Below are 20,693 nucleotides of genomic sequence, written 5' to 3' on the forward strand. Positions count from 1 at the left end.
TATCGATTCTTTCGTACGCAGCTTTTTAACTCGCTACGACAGTACGTGTGCAGAGTGCATCGAGCTTTCAAAAAGTTTACAACTCTACTACTGACGTTCGTATGCGTTGGAGCATTAAGTATTGTCGGCAAGCTTCTAAAAAACAACTATATCGCTGATCGCCGATGCTTAAAGAAGCTTCACAGTCGGATGGTAATATGATTTCATGCTAATTATATTGAAATTTTAGACAAATACTTACAGTTTCGTATAAATTTATTGTTGTAGTACTGTTTATAAAAAAAAAAAAAACTAATGTATCCTTTCATATCAGATCAAATACAGAGTATAATTAATTTATGTTATTTAGGAAGCCTTCTAGCGGATAGTCGAAAGTATATTTTCTATAATTCACATGGAGAATGTACAATGACTTGTAGTATATTGTAATAAATACATGACAATATTATATAATGTAGATATAGTATCTAAATCTTTAGTTAATTTGATTTCAAAATGTGCGTGTTGCAGTCAGAACTCTTGTTTATTCTAAATAAGGTATTATGATGAATTCAAATATTGGACGAAGTTCTTTTGGTATCTATAGGTCGGAAATACATTTTTTTTGCAGTTATTTAAATTATTATGCTTCAGCAGGGCTAGCACGGGCAGGAGATATAAATTATTTCCCCCGATTATATCCTCTATCAAGGGATATAATTATCTTTTCCCCTTGCCAGAGCACGGCAACAGGGGAGAGGATAAATTTATCCCCGTTTGACATTTCTCGTGGATATATATCCCCCGCCCATAGCATGGGAAAGAATGAAAGGGGAAAGACTATCCTTTTTTGACATTTGAAAGAGACAATTTTATCCCCGTCCTTAGACGTGGGTTTAAAATTCTGTTAACGAATTAAAGTCGAAAAAAACATGTCTCGTGCTTTCTGGGGCTCTTATTATTCAAGTGAAATGGAGAAATCTGAACGAAAATTACACCGGCGATCTATACGTGACGCCAGTAATCCGTTCGAATTTCCCGATGCCGAGTTCCAATATTTGTTTCGGATGGGTAAAAATTGTGTGCTGTACTCGTGCGAGGACCTTAAAGAGGCACTAACCACTAAATGCTGTCGATGGACTACCCAGTGCACATAAAGTAAGTTGTTATTAAGTACCTAAAATCACCTTGTGCAAAGACATCATCTATATATGAACGTAGGTTTAAAAAAGCATGGCTAATCACTTTTTGTCTAGGTTCTCACATCTTTAAGGCTATTATTAGCGGACGGTAGTTATCAGCGGGGACAGGTCAAGACCATGGCTGTTGCTCAAACAACAGTCAGCAAATTACTGGAGCTATTGTCAGTATGTGAGTATATATAGGTACTTACTTCCTAATAATTCTCATTAGTAAATATAAATCCCATCCTGTTCAGAGTGCAGTGATGTGATAACTAGTTTTCACTTTATAGCTGAGTGCCTCTTGTACGTGTTGGTAAGATGGGAACTACAAGGTAAGGATAGAATAAGTGAAGAAGACCTAGCAAACCTCAACTTAGGGGATATTGTTAGGTTCACCACAGAGACTGGTAGGTTTCAGGACCCTGCCAGGACACCAGTAAAACCTGTGTCTCAAACATGGGGAATAGGGTGGAATGGTCCTTACATAGGACTGATCACCCGTCTTCCAATGGCAGACATCCCCTCATCAAATATACATATACTTACTTTAATAATAAAATTATTAGTCAGTACTTAGTACTTCAGTATAAGTACATAGCAAAGATATTCAATGCTAGGTACTTTAATTATTTTTCATTTCATTTTAGACTAATGCCAAAGTACATATTATTCCTGGGAACAGACTGCCAGGCAAATTGTGGCTAGAAGCTAGAAGTGAAGCATGGTTTGCCTGATATTCTTGGAGCCATTGACTGCACCCTCCCTTACCATTCCCAAATGGGGTGCAATACAAAAATAGGAAAGGGAGATCCACGATAGATGTTCAACTCGTAAAGACAAATTATTTAGATCTAGAGTTTTCAAAAACTTAAACAATCAAGTAAGTTAATAATTTTAAAATATGTTTTACAGTTTGTGGTGTGTGTCCATGACCAATTCATATTTATTAACTCTAAAGTAAAATATGAAAAGATACAGCTGTATTAAAGTAGAATCGGACAGTACTACATCTAATGTATGTTTTAAATAAAATATGCAAAGTTTACTTATTGTTGCCATTTACTAGTATAAAAGGGAAACAATGCAAATCAAAAAAAGTTACACACCTATATCATTATATTATACTCCTCATAATTACCTAGAAATTACATGCCTAGGATTCTGCTGCATATGTTGTATACAACTAGTCTGGTAAATTATTTATATGAATATACAAAAAACAATGTCTCATTATAATAAAATTGTTTATTTAAGGAATTAGTACAAAACCTTGGCAGTAGATACTGTATTTAGTAATGAAATATAAGAAAATACAAAAAAAAATGTCTGATAAATTATTTAACATGGCATGGGTTAATCATCACGTCCAAATTACAGTGTAGGATTGTGCATATATTTCTATTAAACATTTTATTAAAATCTTGGAGAAAATCTGAAAAAGCAAAACAAGTAGGAATTAATTTACATGTTTAAATTAATAATAATTAATAATTTAATTAATCATTGATCCTGCATTTTCACATACAATTTGCCCTACTAATTTGGGTCAACAGTATTGAGCATAATATAATTTGTATATTTCAGAACTCTAATGGAGCAAATGACAGTAAATTTTGTAAATACGAGCGAAGAACAACATCAGACATCAAATATGCATCAAACAAGATTGTTAACAGTTGCTCGACAAAAAAGAGAAAGATTTATAAATACATATTTTAATTAATAAAATTTCTAAATTAACCTTTTCATCCTTTTTAATTTATTTTTGTGTGATAAATGAGCATCCTGCATTCTTCCATCTATACCTACTCTGGAAAATAAATAAATTCTTCACTTGGTTGACTTTACAGCAACATGTATACTATGTATATGTTGCCTGTGGTGCTGCGTCCCCGTGCTGTTGCAGCTTTTTTAATGTCCTGCCACGTCTGCAAATAAAAGAAAAATTATGCAAGACTTGTTTGATGCCAACAACACTAATAAATAATTAAAATTTTTTGCACTTGCTTACTTTACCGCAAAATTGACTTAAGTGTTTCCACTGATTGACCGTCCCGTCTGGCCCATGCTCCTTCAGTAATGACTAAGATTTGCCACTGGGAGTCTGCCCTTTTGGCTCCTAAGAGTTCCTGTGAATTCCCCAGTGGCAAGGTGGTTGTGGGTTGGCATGAAATCTACCAACATTTGCAATTGTATTTTATTACTTCTTGATCTGAATAAACACAAATTTGTCAACTAATGGGCCATAGAAAAAGGCAAGCACAACTTTAAATAAAATAGTACAAGATCAATAATTTGATATGTAAACAGGATTGGATCTTGATGATTAACGTCTCTGTTTACTTTCACTGTAAAACATTCATTCATTAGGTACGCTTCTAAATCAATAGGTAGTCACTTTTTCAAACATTTTATAATAGAAGACTTACTTTTTAGCACTCATTTTATTTTCTCGAAAGGTAGGTTTTATACCACTTTGAAAAATCCAGAATAAATAATATAAACAAACAGCCGCAGACGAGGAACATTTATAGATAAAAAAAACAATAAAAAACTTAGACAACTAAAACAAAACAGAAAACGAAAAATTTATTTGTCAAAACCATGAGCACAGATTAGAATAATTAATTTGTGACATTTACCGGGGGTTCGTCTTTCCCCTATTATATCCACCGTGGATATATTGTCCACCCGTGTGCCCATGCTCGGGGGGTGGATATAAATGCGTGAGGGGATAAACGTTATATCCTTTCCCCGTGGAGAAGTGTCCCCCGCCCATGCTAGCCCTGCAGGAATGGAATGGAATCTTGTCAAACGGAATTAAAAAAAAAAGGAAATTGTGAAATATTTAACACAGTTATACCAGTCAATTACTGTTACCTGGAAAAACATGGTTGTAGGTGTGAAAGGCCGCATCGAGGGAAATATAAGTTTAGAATCTAAAGCAAAGAGTTCTGACTGTAAGATACATTGAGTTCACAAAATAATATTTAGTTTGACTTAGTTGATTTGTTAATGTGTTTTACGTTTCATTTAATTTAATTTTAGTTCCTTGTGTTTGGATCTCAGACGTTTTTTTTTTTTTCATCTCGCTGTATTATAATAATATCTATATTAGATTATATTCACTCAATTGTACATTGACATTTGTCACAGTATAGCAACTATACAGTTCGGGGATGATCAAATGCGGAGGGCTGGCGCTGCTGTTTTGATTTTCAAAGCTAAATTATTTAGGAGCCGAACTGAAATAGGAACTTCTTTACTGCCTACCTACTTTGTCAGCCTACTCCTAGCACAATCTTAACGCATACCTGGGTAAAAAAATGTCGGTATATGACAATTTCTTTATTGAAACAGCCTTCTCGAATTTTAAAAGGAATACAAAATTTAAAGAAAGAACACCGGTTTCTGTATTCAAACATTATAATATGTTTATTTGGATTGGTGCATAGCTATTGCTCCGTGAATGTGCTTTCGCATCAGAACTGTATGCTAGCTAAACTGTAGAAAATATAAACTTTTGTAGTGGGTTGTGAGATTCGTGAGTCAAAGTATTTCTAAAGTTTATGCATATTCACTTTTTTGCAAGTAGGGTTAACAGTTTATGAAGTGCTATATTTACACTGATAAGATTTAGACTGTGTATGAAAAATAAAAATGTTTGTTAGGAAAAAGTTTATATGACCCATTTGTAAACTACTTTTCCATTAAAATGGGCCATCGTGACGATGCTAAACTTCTTAAAAAAAGTAAAACAGACTTGCAAAGCTATGTTGGAACCAGTGGAATTAGAACTACATGCTTGACTTTGAACAGTTCACTTAAAATTTCATGAAAATCTAACCCTAAGCAGTTGAAACAGTTAGTGAACTCTTTTAATATATCAATAGCAGGAAAAAAGTAAACTAAGTTGTCAAAATTGCTGCTGTGTGCAAACTTGCACTCCTAATTGCTGGTTGGCTGGGCGCGTCTTGGTTGGCCGCGCAAATTTGCACGTGAATGCAGGTTGCGTTTTAGTTCGACCTTTGTTTATGATTTTTCTCAATTATTTATTTCATAGAAAAAACGTTTTGCCATTTATATGGATCTTGTTGATGTTCACAACAAAAAGGGTTATTGATAACTGTTAAAACTATAAGGGTGAGTGACTCATTGGTCGTGGATTGCCCATCTCTTACGATTTGACATGTTGACACAAGTGGGACTTAAAGCGAACCTGCAAATAACAATTGGGATCGTCACGATGTACCATGTCATTTCCCCCCGCCTGTACAGAGTGTATTTTGCTAATGAAACCTCCTTCAAATAAACTAAATGATAATATTAAAGTTACAAATGTTTTAGAAGTGCCATTAAGTGTAAAATAATAGTATTTTCGTACATTCGAGCAATAGATTTAACAAATTTAGAATGTTTATTTATATATATTAGAGAAGGGAAGCCTGTTGATTGGTCGGTTTGTGCCATTCGCGATTGCAATGATGATGTGACACTTTCTTTTTTAAGCGAGTGCCTTAACGCAATACTTTATTAGCCATTTACCTTTACCTGGAAATTAATTATATCGGCGTACAATTATTAAATTGCAAAAAAAAAACAAGCATTGGATAATCATTTTTTTCTTTCTAAGAATTAAACAGGGTAAAAATGTATTTGTGTAAAACTGCTAAAAGGCATTTAGCATTGCTTTGCTCTAATTTTATTAAATTTTTTATTAAATTAGAGGTAGAGTGTAATTGGAATGGGAACATTGGAGTGATAACATATTTGTAAAATGTTCTGTAATCGATTTACAACTTAAGACATAAGTCCATTTTGTTCTGGATTTAGGTACTTAGCTCGCCAAATTGAATGAATATATTCGAGTGTATATGCCTCAAAAGATCTATTAACTATCGATAGCGAATTTATTAGTCAATTATTGTGCTATTTGCCCAATCGGGTTATTTTTTTCAACAAGAATGTCGTACGATCTGACAGGTTTATTTATATTTGGCGAGCAAAGTTAACAGGAACTGTAGTTTATTTGAAGCACATCTAAATCCTGTAGTGTTCTGTGAAGGAAAAGACTCGAATAATAATAGTTGTCGAGGAATCATTGTTTGATGATCAATGCGCCTCCGGACTGTCCACATAGTGAGTGGATATTATTACCTCTATCGTACACTGGCAATACTGGGTCCGTTCTATTTTCCTGTGTTACATAATTAGGTTCTCAGTCTGCGTGATGAGCTCTGCAATTTAGAGAATTTCTAAATCTTCAGAATAAAACTAATAGAAAAGGGTAGTATGAATTAATTTTCATAATTTGGCGCACAATATTATTTGTTTTGAAAAATTGTGTGCTAGCAAAACTGGTGCCCTAATTTTTCTTGAAAGGCCATCAAAATTACGCACAGTGATATATTTTTACTGTGTAGGTAAAAGTAAGGCTTAGTTTTGTTCCCTTTATTGCCAAGTGTGCGGGAGTTTTGCCTTTTAACAAGTCGTGATGAGACAAAGTGCACTTTGTAATTCTGTAGCCTGTTGAAGTGTTGATAGCTGTATGCAATTATATTTTTGGACGGACAACTCACAGATTAAAAATGATAAATTATGAAAACGCTTTTATTCTCATATAATAACCTTTTTACCGAGCTTTCATTAAATTAGTAACAATGTAGGCTTTTTCAATACACACACACAGACATATTACAACACACATAGTAAGAATACCTTAAAAGAACTGTCTGATCAGTCTTAGCTCCTTCTATTCTATCCATTCACTTACAAAGAATAGTAATTGTTACAGGAAGAATCGAAATCGCATTGTTAATTGATTCATATGCTAAAGCTTAACGAAGAACATTTTTAACATTGTTTATTTAGTCCTAGCACTGAGGTCCTCATAAATGTGGCAGCAATTATGTATTCAGTATCGCTAAGGCTTAAATAAGGGGTTTGCTGCTGTCCGCTGAGGATTTCTGTCCTCTATCTCCAACCACATTCATCAGATCTACACAAAGTTTGGGCAAAATTAAACGCATATTACAACCTCTATAGTACAAAAATAATTATTTAAATCGGTTACAATTTGTCCGGAGTTATGGTGTAAAACCATCAAACACTTTCATCCCCGCTCCCAAAGGAACCGAGCTTAATGTCGGAATAAAAAGTATCCTATAATACTTCTAACAATTCCAAGAATATGTGTACACAGTTTCATGAGGATCGGCTGATTAGTTTTTGCGTGAAAGCGTAACAAACAAACTTACATTGACATTTATAATATGTTTAGTAGGGATAGGGATATAATATGTAACTTCACCGATACTACAATCGGTGTCGTGTTATTTATATTAATGCCGAAGCAGATGGTCATCCTATTACTAAGGGCCTATGAACAGAGCAACAGTTGGCAGGTCATGCGTGGCGCCCTACAAAGTCCTATATCTATCAAACAGGCGTACGTGTTAAGAATCATGTGCCAGTACGTACACTTGCAACCAAGCCCTTTACACCGAAACGCCAATGTAGTAATAAGCATGCAGTAGTACTCTCACGGGTGGGAGAAGTCGACAGCTTTACCGGTCGCCCGTCATAAATCCTGCAAAAAACTTATAACCTGCTGGCATACATTAAAAATTGATAAATAGAATCGCTTTATTGCAACAAAACATCGCTTTATTGTTAGGGTGCAAAGACAACTTTATAACTTAAAGTTATATTTCAAAGGCAACCTAAGCTATAAGCTATGAGTTAAAACAGACAGTCGACGGTGTATATGCATACATACCTACTGAATTGAATACACAAATATTTGATGCATATAAATATTAAAATACATATATCTTAATATATATAAATCTCCAGTCACGATGTTTGTCCGCGATGGACTCCTAAACTACTTAACCGATTTTAAATTAAATTGTCACACCGTGAGCAGTCTGGTCCAACTTAAGAGATAGGATAGCTTAGATCTTTAATTATAGTCGCAATTTTATTTTATTGCAAATTATTTGTCTTTAATTAATTGTCAGTTACATGTAATATATATATATATATATACTACTATACTCATTTAAGGCTTAGCGATACTGAATACTTTAAAAACAAAATCAAACGCAGACGAAGTCGCGGGCAACAGCTAGTAATATTATATACACTTACAATTAAATAAACTTACAAATCACTTCATTACATATATTTTTTCAGTCGTTGCATAATTATAGTCTGAGTTGATATTATTATGATAATATGTATTCCACTAATCTTTCTCTGAAAGAGAAAATAGGGTTCTTTCAATTCATTCCATACGGTTACGAACTTATTTTATGCTCGACGTGGTTGGTGCGATGTGTGTTATCACTAATCACGCAGGGGTTTTCTTATAGGAAGACGGCAGTTCGATGTGGCACAGGCTGTCGTGACTCTCAGCCAGTCAAATAAAGGGGGGGGGATATCTCGTAATCAGCAGATTTCACCCTCGTCAAAAAAAGTGTTTTCGTATGAATTCGTCCCTGGGCGACAAGGCTAGGGACCTAGAAGAGTCTCTGCCTTCCGGAACCAAGTCAACTATTTCTAGTAGACTCGTTGCAACTAGATTCGGGTATAAAATAATAACGCTTTTTTGTTTTATTCTTTAATAAGTTATCTAATATTTTTGTCAGGGCAAACTGCGATTTTCTGCTATCTTTTTTCTGAATACTGTCCATAAATATATTTTTTTTTATCACAGGTGCCACTACCTCGATAAGTGACGCATGTTGAGTATTTTTAATTGTAAAATGGAAGTCTGCCACACACACTGCTTAGTTTATATACTAATATTATAAATGCGAAAGTTTGTTTGTTTCAAACTTTATTGCATACGCACATTTTATAAAAGGTAAACAAGTAATTTAGGTTAGACAATGAGGCGCGCAAAGGCGGTCTTACTTACTCCTAAAGCGGTCTCTTCCAGACAACCTTAAGAAACGGGTTGGTTCGAAGGTGTCTGTTTATTTATTTTTTTGTTACCTATATTCGGTTCAACCTCTGGACATATACAACAGCTTGCATGACGAAGGACGACGGATACTTTTTATCCCAAAAAAAAATAATGATTCCCGTGAAACTTTAAAAACCTAAAAATAAATCTGTCGAATATGCGAACAACACATCATCGGCAAATATCTGCGTGGTTATAACATGCTACGTCTGCCGCCTAATTAAATATAAAAAAACCCGGCGGGGTCAATATGAGTATATACCATTTCTTAATTTTCTCTGGTCTGGTCTGGTGGGAGGCATCGGCCGTGGCTGGTTACGAGCCTACCGACAAAGACGTGCAAGCAAGCGATTAAGCGTTCCAGCACGATGTCGCGTAGAAACCGATTAGGGTATGGGTTTAATATAACTGCCCGAACAGGTTAGCTCGTTACCATCTTATACTGCATCATCACTTACGTATTGCAGTCAAGGGCTACCTAACCCCGTTACTTGAGGTCGACGCTCCTCATGCTGAGTTAGGGCGTGAAGGAAGGACAAACAAACAAGCGAACACTCTCATTTATAATAATAGTAAGGATAGGCAAGATAACATTCAGAGACGGATACAAAAAACGCGAAACCCGTTTCCGGTGGAGTGTGGTGAGTGTGTTTCCACCCTTATTTTAGTCGCAGTGTGCCTGAACATTAACAATTCTTAGCTTAACTTAACTATACGTAGTACCAAGTTACTTGTGGCTCCTCACGAAGCGTTTAAATAATTCAGTATAAATCGACGCACCACAATCCGCTACGTGAGAAGCGTTCATCATGAAATAGGTACCTACTTAAATATATAATATTTTCGAAAACTTAATACATTTAAAGAGGCATAAAATAATCTCAAACTTAGTCCATATAAAACCAAAAAAAGGAACATTATAATTTATAATTTTTTACCGTATAAAGATCACAGTGATTTTTTAACAAACAAAATAAATTCTACGAATGTGATGATAGGTTACATAAAAAAAATAACCGCTACTAAAATCTACCATAGCAGAAAATACAGATGTATATAGTTACTTAGTGGAGTTAAACTCTAATAATTTCTCACTTTTCATTAAAATTAATACTTGATTCCATTTCAGAGATCATTACAATAATATAGTTTTGGTGACCTAAAGTACTAGTTTTTGATAGGGTTGTCACAAATATTTAAGTTTTTTTCGTAAAAATAACGATTTTTTATAACAGCGTGAAAAAATACGATTTTACTGAGCGATTCCTATACAATTAAAATTCAACCGATGACTTTAAAACGTCCATTGTTTAAATTATCGCTTTTTATCCACTGAATTTAACTAGTCAAAAAGAATTGCATTGTAAACGAAATAGCACAACACCGGCAAATCTTTAATTATACAATTAATTCAATGATGTATTTTATTTACAACTTGGGCTTTCAACCTTATTCAACAAAGGAATTTTGTTAAGATACAAACACGAAACACATTTTACGTCAACATTACACATTTTCATACAAGGAGAAAATGTCACCTCTTCATACTATATGTCATTTTGACGCTATAAATTGTTTTGAAGAGTGTAAAGCCAGATTCACATTAGTCTTGCGTAAGCGTTTATCGCGTAAGTTTAGTAGGTACGACATTATAAAAAATATATGAGTAGGCTTCCATTACCAATACATACATGCATAACGATACGTCAAGTCAAGATAAATCTAATGTGAATCCTGCTTTAAGCAACAATGATATAGAGAGCTTTAAAGTTAGAGACTTGCGTTAAAATATCTCTTTTTATGCAAATAACAAAGTTATAGAAGATAAGAAATCCTTATACTTATATAATTTGTGATACAACTAACAAGATTCAAACACTATGTTTTTTTAATAGTAGAATTGTTTAAATCATTTGTGACAACCCTATTATTTGGAATGTCTACTATAATAAAACATCTCACGTTACTTCAAAACACTTAAACATCGTAACAGTCTAAATAATATCATAATAAAACAACATAATATGTACCTATACTAGTGTCTGAGTATCATTTGGCAATACAGGAAGCTGTTCAGCACTGGAAAAAATAAACAACAATTAGCGGGCAAGTCACACTATCAACATGTCTTATTAATGCCGTATGTAATGAATTCACCCATCATTCTGCACCAATGCAGGTTGACGGGCTTTGAATTAAAAATAAATAAATAAATATACTACGATTATACACATCGCCATCTAGCTACAATGTTAGCATAGCTTGTGTTATGGGTAATAAGATGACTGATGAATAATTATATGAATAATATATATAAACACTTATAATATATAGATAAACACTCAGACACTGAAAAACATCCATGTTAATCACAAATCATTGTCCAGTTGTGGGAATCGAACCCACGGCCTTGGCTCAGAAAGCAGGGTCGCTGCCCACTGCGCCAATCCGCCGTCCAATTTATATAACATAACCCCGAAAGTGTGTATGGGAAATATTTAATGGAAGTGTAGGTAGTCCAAAACGGCTTTTTTCTCAAAGAGCTTTTTCTGCACTAGTCCACTTTTAAATAATCACTTGCCTAAACATATAATTGAGACGTGAGAATTTCCTTCGTTTAAGCGATAATCGAAGGAATTCCAATAGATATGAGATCTATGCGAATGATTATCTCATGGATAAGGTGTGACATTAATTTGACATGTTTTTAAAATTCAAAATTAAAAGTTCATTTAAAAGCTAATTTATGAGCACTTTTGAAACGTCAAATCGTCATGTTTGTAGTGACTCTACCACAGGTTCGGAAGGCAGATTCCACTGAAAAGAGCCGGCAAGAAAAACAGCAGATTGCTCTTTTCCAACATCATTTTAAAGTTTAACAATCTTTAGAATTTTTCTGTTTTGTGAGAGATGAGAGCGGAGTGCTTCCAAGCAGCCTTGTCGTTAAGGAATTCATCAATGGTGTAGTAACCACGATTTGTTAAATGTTTTTTAATATATTGTTTAAACTTAGGTAGAGGTAGATCTAATATTACCTTCGGTATCATGTTATAAAAGCACCCAACCCCAAAGGATTTCTCCCAAAGGATTTCTGTACTTTCCTCAGACAATATGCAGATAACACTAATTTATGTCCGTTTCTAGTAAGTCGACTGTTTATATAGATTTTTTGTTTATAATAACTTATGTTTTGTTTAATAAAGATTATATTATTATAAATATATTGCGAATTTAATTTATAATAATATTCTAATGTCAGCGTTTTCACAAAGCATACTCACAGTATTGCACGACGCTGATGAGAAGCTCGTATATGTGTAGCGGCCCCCGGCTCTTAATGACCACCTCGCAGACGAACACGTACACCACGCGGGTGGCCTCGAACAGCGACTCCAGCAGCAGCCACGTGGTGATGTTGCGGCCCGTGTTGCGGGCGGCGCTGCGGTTTATCACGACGCAGCTGTTGATGAAGCCTATGGCACTGTTGCAGAGCATGAGGCCCGTAATGAAGTAGTGGACGCCTGTAATTACGAAGAGCCTTAGACAACCTCCGTGGCGCAACGGTGAGCACTGTGAATTTGAGTAGGAGGCCCCGGGCTCGATTCCCGGTAGGAGCAATTCATTGTTTCTGAATTTTCTATGATCTCGTCTGGTGAAAGTTCGGCCGTAGCTAGTTACCACCCTACCGACAAAGACGCGCTGCTAAGCGATTTAGTATTCCGTTGCGATGTCGCGTAGAAACTGATTAGAGGCGTGCATAGAGGGTATGCACAGTTTATGCAGATGATATAAAATGAAGAAAATATCCCGTACGAGTTATAAATACTTGAGGTTAGGCATTTTATAACTCTTGCAATGTCTATCCTTAAGTTTTTTATAACTCGTACGGGAGATTTTCTTCATTTTTATGTCATCGGCATGCCCTGTGCATACCCTCTATGCACGCCACTGGATACTCCCTAAAAGGTTAGTTCACTACCATCTTAGACTGCATCGTCACTTACCACCAAGTGAGATTACAGTCAACGGCTTTTTTTCAAATGCACCAAAACTGTTTTGTGGTCAATTCCCAGTTCTTAAGCTACGTTTTAACTACTGACATGCCGATTTTGCTTCACTTTTTCAAAAATGGCATCCATTTTATCCGTAACAGGGCGACCAGAGTGAGGTGCATTTTTGACATCAAAATTTTAGCATTGAAAACACTTAAACCAAATTTGACAAATTTGTGCTACTATCACAGTCGTTATCTTCTTTAAAATTTAAACTTTTAATGATACCCAAACCAGCCAGATACAAATAGTTAGCCAGAGATTTTATTACAAGTTCATACATACTATAATTCAAAAAGACTTTTTCCCCAACCTATTAGTTTAGGTCAAAGTTTTAGAATTGATTAACTCACCTAACTCACCCCCATCCAGGTGCTCTAAGTAAAACAGATTCCAGTTGAGCAGCCGCAGGGATGCCAACGCAAAGGCTGTTACTGAGGATAGCTGAAATTTTAGAAATACCTAGGTTTAATATTGCCAATTTTTTTTATTCCACTAAGTTAGCCTTAGGAACTTCATTGTTGTGGTGAAGAGTTCGAATCCCAGCATCTCTAACTTTTATAAGTTATGTGCGTTTTAAAGAATTAAAATATCACCTGCTTCAACAGTGAAGGAAAAACATAGTGAGGAAACCTGCATGCCTGAGAGTTCTCCGTAACGTTTTTGAGGGCATGTGAAGTCCATCAATACTCACTGAGCCAGCGTGGTTGACTACAGCCTCAACGCCTCCTCAGTGTGGGAGAAAACTCATGCTCTGTAGTGGGGTTAATATGATGAAGTTACTGCAAGTCTTTGACTGCAATCTCACATGGTGATAAGTGAGGATACACTCTAAGATGGTAGCAGGTTAACCTTTTAGGGGTACAGCAATTACTATAAGCTCATAACCCTTAATCAGTTTTTATGCAACATTATACATGATCACTTGGTAGCAGGGCTTTGTTGGTAGGATGGTAACTAGCTACAGCCTAAGTATCCCACCAGATCTAGGTGACCTGTCGGCAAATCTTTACTCTAAATCTATCTATACATTTGGAGCCAAGTTTTGCGCGTACTAAGTCGCGGGTAAGTACTAGTAACATGTAAAATTGCTTCCTCCTAAAAATACACATTCTATATCATAATTGAACATCCCAACACCAGGTGTGTAGTCTGCGCTTGTGATAAATGATTAGGTACAGATATCTAAAAATAAATTCCTAATAAGATGTTGCTTGTTTGATTTACTAATAATCTGGTAATTAATAAAATAAATATTAGCTCGACTTATCTGTTTACAATAATGTAGCTCGTGTATGATGATTTTCTAAAGTTATTTTTTTTTATATTTTCGCAAAATTTTATGCACTATCTCGCAAATTTTCGAATTTTGAAAACAAGTTTTTACTAAATAATAGGTATTAGATTTTTTGCACAAACACGTTTGCTATACTCTCTTTTTTAATAAACAAGTGATAATCATATCGTGATTTAAACTTTTAAATGATAATTAATTACAGTAATTAAAGAAATAAAGTGATTTTCTTACCGCAAACACAACCGCGACTACGCGTATGTAAACTTTTAATTCTAACGTAGGCATTGTTCTAGATTGATTGGACATAAGGACACTACCGTTACCACACTTGGTTTCTTTTTCAAGGCACTGGCTTCCATTCATTGAACATGTAAAACTTTTAAAAAAATTCGCACAAAATCGATACAATTTCCGTATCGTATTTACGCGCTCGTAACATAAGCATAGATAAAACAACACAAACAATAACGATTAATGGCTGCCAGATGCAAATGTCAAATGTCAATATGTCAATGTCATAAGTGAGTGACACAGTGTTCATTGTTATTTTCGTTCCAAAACTTTAAAGTTTTGAAGGGGCAAGGTATGAGACAGTTATTTTAAATATTTGTAGAACAATAATTAGTATTTAATACAAGAATAATTATAAAAGTTACTATCGCAGTAATGTTTTGTTAAAGTTGAAAAGCAGAATAGAAATTTAAGATTGTCGTTTATGATACTAGATGTCGCTAGCAGTTGCTCAAATAACGTAAGCCGCTCAGGCTAGATCTGGCCAGCAGACTGCAAAACCATTGTAAAAATAATGATTTCTCCAAATTCATAGCTCTAACGTAGTCTCTACTTCATTGGTTTTTAATAAGCAAAAAAATAGTTTACTAAACAAACTATGTTTTCACTAGAATAATTTTAAAGAGAACAATAAAATAAATTGCAAGAATTTGAATTCATGACAATTGGTTACGGCTGTCCATCATTCAATCGCATACAGACTCCGCAATTAAAAAAACATGAACTGGAACATTCATATTTCGTGGATCGAATAAAACGTTTGTTACAATTAAAATGTATTCCAAAAGTTCTTCACGCTTGTCAACAATCAGCGGTTTCTACGATTTGCATACAAAGCTCTTCGGGATAGAGTGTTCTGGGCTTGTAATAATTAATGAATCCTTAATTAATGAACGGAATGGAGGGTTTGCTGTTAGGGTTGATTTGTTTGGTGAGTTTACTTAAGATAAATAAACTCCCGAGTAATCTTAGTTACGTACGTAGGTACCTATCATTTTAATCAAGATTTGTTTATTTACTCACTGCCTGTATCAGACTTGGGTCAGTAATAATTATAGGCTGACTGCGCCTGATTATACGAAGAAGTCCCCTGGGTTACCACAACCTACATCCGGGTCTTCTACATGCCATCGTTCTTGAAGGACTCTCTATATCCCAGAGCCATCTTAGTGTGTTTAGGTAACAGTCTCAGGTAACGATTATTGTCTGGTGTTACGCAGTGGATGATACGCGGACCAACACTACGAAGTGCGAAGGGTCAAAGAGCCGTCACGGCGTCATAGGCATAAAGTAGAGGAAAGGTAGAGACAAATTTCGGAACTCCAAAGTAGGACCTAACCTTGTCACCTACCGAATTAGGTTGTTTAAGGTGTGTTTAAGATTACACGCAGCTAATTTTTACGTTTTTTTTTACCATATGTATGTATCCGAGGAGTTGTAGGAATAAACACAAGAATAATAAAGATAATAAACGTGCGAGGAAACGCGGGCAGATAAAAAAACATTTCAATTAGATATTTAAAGTCCACTATTCGTTTTTTTTTTATATTAATAGCGGGCAAACGAGCAAGTGGGTCACCTGATGGTAAGTAATCACCGCCGCCCATAAACATCTGCAGCACCAGGGGAGCCACCGATGCGATGCCGGCTTTTAAGGAATTTGTTTATCCGCCCCTTGAATAACCCTAGATTGTCTTTTCGTTGTGAAACTCAAAAATATGTGTATTCGAGTAGGCCCATAGATGGCACTTGGCGAGCATTAGGCACATGAGAAATGTGTACACGGTAGTGGAGAATCGCGATAACCATATTTGTAAACATAAAACTAAAGCTATGATGAGTTTCAAACGCGTCCTGTTCCAAAAAGAAGCCCACAACAAACTTAGCCGGGTGTTCTATTTTGTTATCACCATCTCACATTGTCATTTAAAATTATTAGAAGAGTAACCTGGTTAGAGCAAAAATTCACACCCAAGCTTTTTAATCGATTACGTAGTCCTTCATACTACTTATAACAGGACAATTGTATAAGCTCACGTTTAATTTAAACTTTTTACTTTGCAAGATTTCAGTGGGTAGCTTATTGTAAAATTGTATGCAATTTTCTTTAAACGAATTATTAATTTTATGTAACTTTGTATATTGTACTGCTGGTTTATTCTTTCTTGTAATGTTTAAATTATTCTAAAATTTTGTAGTTGGTTCAGGGATTGAAGGATCAGCTTCATATTGATTTCATCATCACATCAACCCATTACTGGCCCACCACAGAGCACGGATCTTCTCCCACAATGAAAAGGTTAAGGTTTAGTCCACCACGCTGGCCTGGTGCGGATTGGTGGACTCCACACACCTTTGAGAACATGATGTAGAAATCTCAGGCATGCAGTTTTCCACACGATGTTTTCCTTCACCGTTGAAGCAAGATATATTTTAATTAATTTAAACGCACATAATTTTAGTTAGAGGTGCGTGCTGGGATTCAAACTCAGCCCTCCGAATGGGAAGTCGATCTCATGCGCTATCACCGCTTAGCATATTGATTTACGATATTCCAATTATGAAAAGTGCATAATCATAAAACTGTAACCATAAAGTATCACATGTGTAACCAAATAATAAATCGTCAATCCGCCATTGACCGACGGAAATTTACAAGCGCCAACAAGTCGTCAATTTAAATTATAATTGAATTAATCGAAACGCAATCGGATAAGCAATTCGATTTAGATGTGGGGATGAATGGAGACCTAATTATTCGGTGCGCCCCAATTTTTATAGCCGATGAGAGATGTTCAAAAGTGAACCTCACTCCTAATTTTCCGAGTTATGTATATACTCGTATCTCATAGAATTAAGAACATATAGAATTCTCGCTGAGCCATTATTGCATGCAGTGCATTGTGTCAAAAAACAGAGAAAACGTACGGCTCACTTAACACTCGCGGAATGATTCTAGCTCACAAACTTTTTAATTTTCCCTATTTTATGTTAAACTTTTAGAACATTAGAGGAAATAATTACTGTCACAGTTAAATGCAAATTGGATGGAATGGAAATGGAAAAAATCCAAGCAGACCTCTCGGACTCCTTTCTGGTGAATGACGGTTTACGACAAGGTGATGCGCTATCTTGCCTGCTTTTTAATATTGTGCTAGACAAATGTATGCAAGCTTCAAAAATTGAAAAAGACGGCACCATTTTCTATAAATTTGTTCAGGTTTTAGGATACGCCGATGACTTGGACATTGTAAGCAGATCTCGACAAGCCCTGAACAATGCGTACCTAGCACTAGAGAGTGCAACCCAAGCAGCGGGAATGTGTGTCAACCAAGATAAGACTAAGTACATGCCGGTTTTAAGCGTCCAAAAAACCCCACTCGAAGAAAGTATTAAAATTGGCACGAACACCTTCGCCACAGTTAGGGATTTCGTATATCTTGGTTCTCTTGGCACGGCGGACAACGAAATATCATCTGAAATTAACAGGAGAATCACATCGGCAAATAAATGTTACTTCGGACTTTTACCTTATCTTCGATCAAAGATTCTGTCGAGAAGTCTGAAAATACTCGTCTATAAGACCTTGCTCCGGCCAATACTTACATATGGCGCAGAATGTTGGGTCTTAAGCAAGAAAGACGAAAACAGTCTGCTCATTTTCGAACGAAAGGTCTTGCGACGAGTGTTTGGTGCTATGCAGGATAATGGTTATTGGCGCATTCGGTATAATCACGAGCTATACGAACTATTTAAAGAACCGAATGTCGTCAGAACTATCAAACTGTTAAGAATGCAATGGGCAGGGCATGTGCAACGCATGGAAGGCACGAGAGCGCCAAAGAGGTTGATGGAGGGCACTTTGGAGGGGCGTAGAAGCCGAGGACGACCTAGGGGTCGGTGGAGTGATGGAGTTGAGAGGGATATGAGGGTTCTGGGAGTTCGGAGCTGGAAAGAAGCAGCTTCTGACCGCCTCAAATGGAAAAATATGCTTGACCAAGCCAAGGCCCACCCAGGGCTGTAGAGCTTTGATGATGATGACAGTTAAATGGAGTGAAGTAACTAACCGCCTGTTCGAGAAACACTACTAAAATCGAGTGGTATGTTAATGCTTCAATATTAGTCGTGTATACGGTTTCTGTATCTTTTAATTCGGTGATGCTAAGTTTCAGGGGGCTTTTTTTTTTTTATAAACGATAGGCCAGCGCTTGACGACAATCATACCCGTTAGAAAGCAGTGATGAGGTCTAGGTTGGAGCACGCTTGCCTAGAAAAAGCCTATTCACTCTAACCTTGAAGGTACTCAAATTATACGTGGCAGGAAACACAGTTGCCGGGAGGGCGTTCCACATCTTAGCGGTACGTATCATAAACGTGGCTTTTATTTACATTTAATGATTTCCAGTAAGAAAACGTTATGTCGTTTATAAGGCTGGCCACACCGACATCAGACGTGTCGGCGTGTTCCTCTCTATTCGTCCTCTATATTATCTCAGACTGTGGTGTACAAATAAAGAGTTAAAATAAAATAAAAAATGGTTTTCTAATGACTACCAGGTAAGCAACCTGCTTAGACCAAGCTGGTTGCTTGTCTGTGACTATAACTATAAAAAAAATTGTCGAAATGCAGTCATCAAGAATCCACAGAAAGAAGACCCTCTTAATTCAAACTCACAAATAATTGAATTAAATTAACTTAGCGCAATCCAATATTAAGTACTTGCCATGTTTTCTTTGTCCAGTCGGTGGAACGGTCACTCGTGGTCAGTAATTCAATCAAACTACCATTATCCTCAAGGCTAGAGTAAAATGGACTCTACACCGTAGCATTAAGAGCTACGGCGTCGTATAAAGGAGCTTTGTTGTTAATAGTTGTGCAATAAAACGGTATGGTCAAGCGGAGTGGGAGCTTTGACACGATCTATTTTGTTACAATTATTGAAGTGTAGCTGGATTTGATGGTTTGATACTTTGCAGAATTTATTTATAATTTTATATTTATAGATTTATTTATTAGATTTTCAAGGTACAGTTCTACTACACGTAAGAGTGAAGCCCTATTTCTGTATCACATAAACCAATGAAGTTTCCACAACTTAGTTATACATAAACGATAACATTAACCACAATTGCTTGGGGATTACTTCAACAGTGAAGGAAAAACATAGTGAGGAAACCTGCATGCCTGAGAGTTCTCCGTAACGTTTTTGAGGGCATGTGAAGTCCATCAATACTCACTGAGCCAGCGTGGTTGACTACAGCCTCAACGCCTCCTCAGTGTGGGAGAAAACTCATGCTCTGTAGTGGGGTTAATATGATGAAGTTACTGCAAGTCTTTGACTGCAATCTCACATGGTGATAAGTGAGGATACACTCTAAGATGGTAGCAGGTTAACCTTTTAGGGGTACAGCAATTACTATAAGCTCATAACCCTTAATCAGTTTTTATGCAACATTATACATGATCACTTGGTAGCAGGGCTTTGTTGGTAGGATGGTAACTAGCTACAGCCTAAGTATCCCACCAGATCTAGGTGACCTGTCGGCAAATCTTTACTCTAAATCTATCTATACATTTGGAGCCAAGTTTTGCGCGTACTAAGTCGCGGGTAAGTACTAGTAACATGTAAAATTGCTTCCTCCTAAAAATACACATTCTATATCATAATTGAACATCCCAACACCAGGTGTGTAGTCTGCGCTTGTGATAAATGATTAGGTACAGATATCTAAAAATAAATTCCTAATAAGATGTTGCTTGTTTGATTTACTAATAATCTGGTAATTAATAAAATAAATATTAGCTCGACTTATCTGTTTACAATAATGTAGCTCGTGTATGATGATTTTCTAAAGTTATTTTTTTTTATATTTTCGCAAAATTTTATGCACTATCTCGCAAATTTTCGAATTTTGAA

The 20,693-nt window shown here is 35.8% G+C and overlaps 1 protein-coding gene across 1 annotated transcript; it reads right to left on the reverse strand.

Annotated features, from left to right (window-relative positions):
• Positions 1-8,336: 8,336 nt before the first annotated feature.
• LOC120632711 lies at positions 8,337-14,935 on the reverse strand. Its single transcript, XM_039902690.1, has 4 exons — positions 14,716-14,935; positions 13,541-13,631; positions 12,417-12,656; positions 8,337-11,214 (listed from the first exon to the last, which is right to left on the reverse strand). The coding sequence occupies exons 1-4, from the start codon at positions 14,845-14,847 to the stop codon at positions 11,171-11,173; spliced, it is 507 nt and encodes a 168-aa protein (XP_039758624.1). The 5' UTR covers positions 14,848-14,935; the 3' UTR covers positions 8,337-11,170.
• Positions 14,936-20,693: the final 5,758 nt, after the last annotated feature.

The sequence above is a fragment of the Pararge aegeria genome, chromosome 2, assembly GCF_905163445.1.
Source record: "Pararge aegeria chromosome 2, ilParAegt1.1, whole genome shotgun sequence".
NCBI classification, from domain to species: Eukaryota; Metazoa; Arthropoda; class Insecta; order Lepidoptera; family Nymphalidae; genus Pararge; species Pararge aegeria.

What these genes read in the sequence shown, in the direction of transcription:
- LOC120632711 (XM_039902690.1), bottom strand. Translation starts at nt 14,847, where the DNA reads ATGAATGGAAGCCAGTGCCTTGAAAAAGAAACCAAGTGTGGTAACGGT. An exon ending in TAGTCGCGGTTGTGTTTGCG is followed by an intron (nt 13,632 to 14,715) that starts GTAAGAAAATCA and finishes CTAAAATTTCAG; the next exon opens with CTATCCTCAGTAACAGCCTT. An exon ending in CCTGGATGGGGGTGAGTTAG is followed by an intron (nt 12,657 to 13,540) that starts GTGAGTTAATCA and finishes TCGTAATTACAG; the next exon opens with GCGTCCACTACTTCATTACG.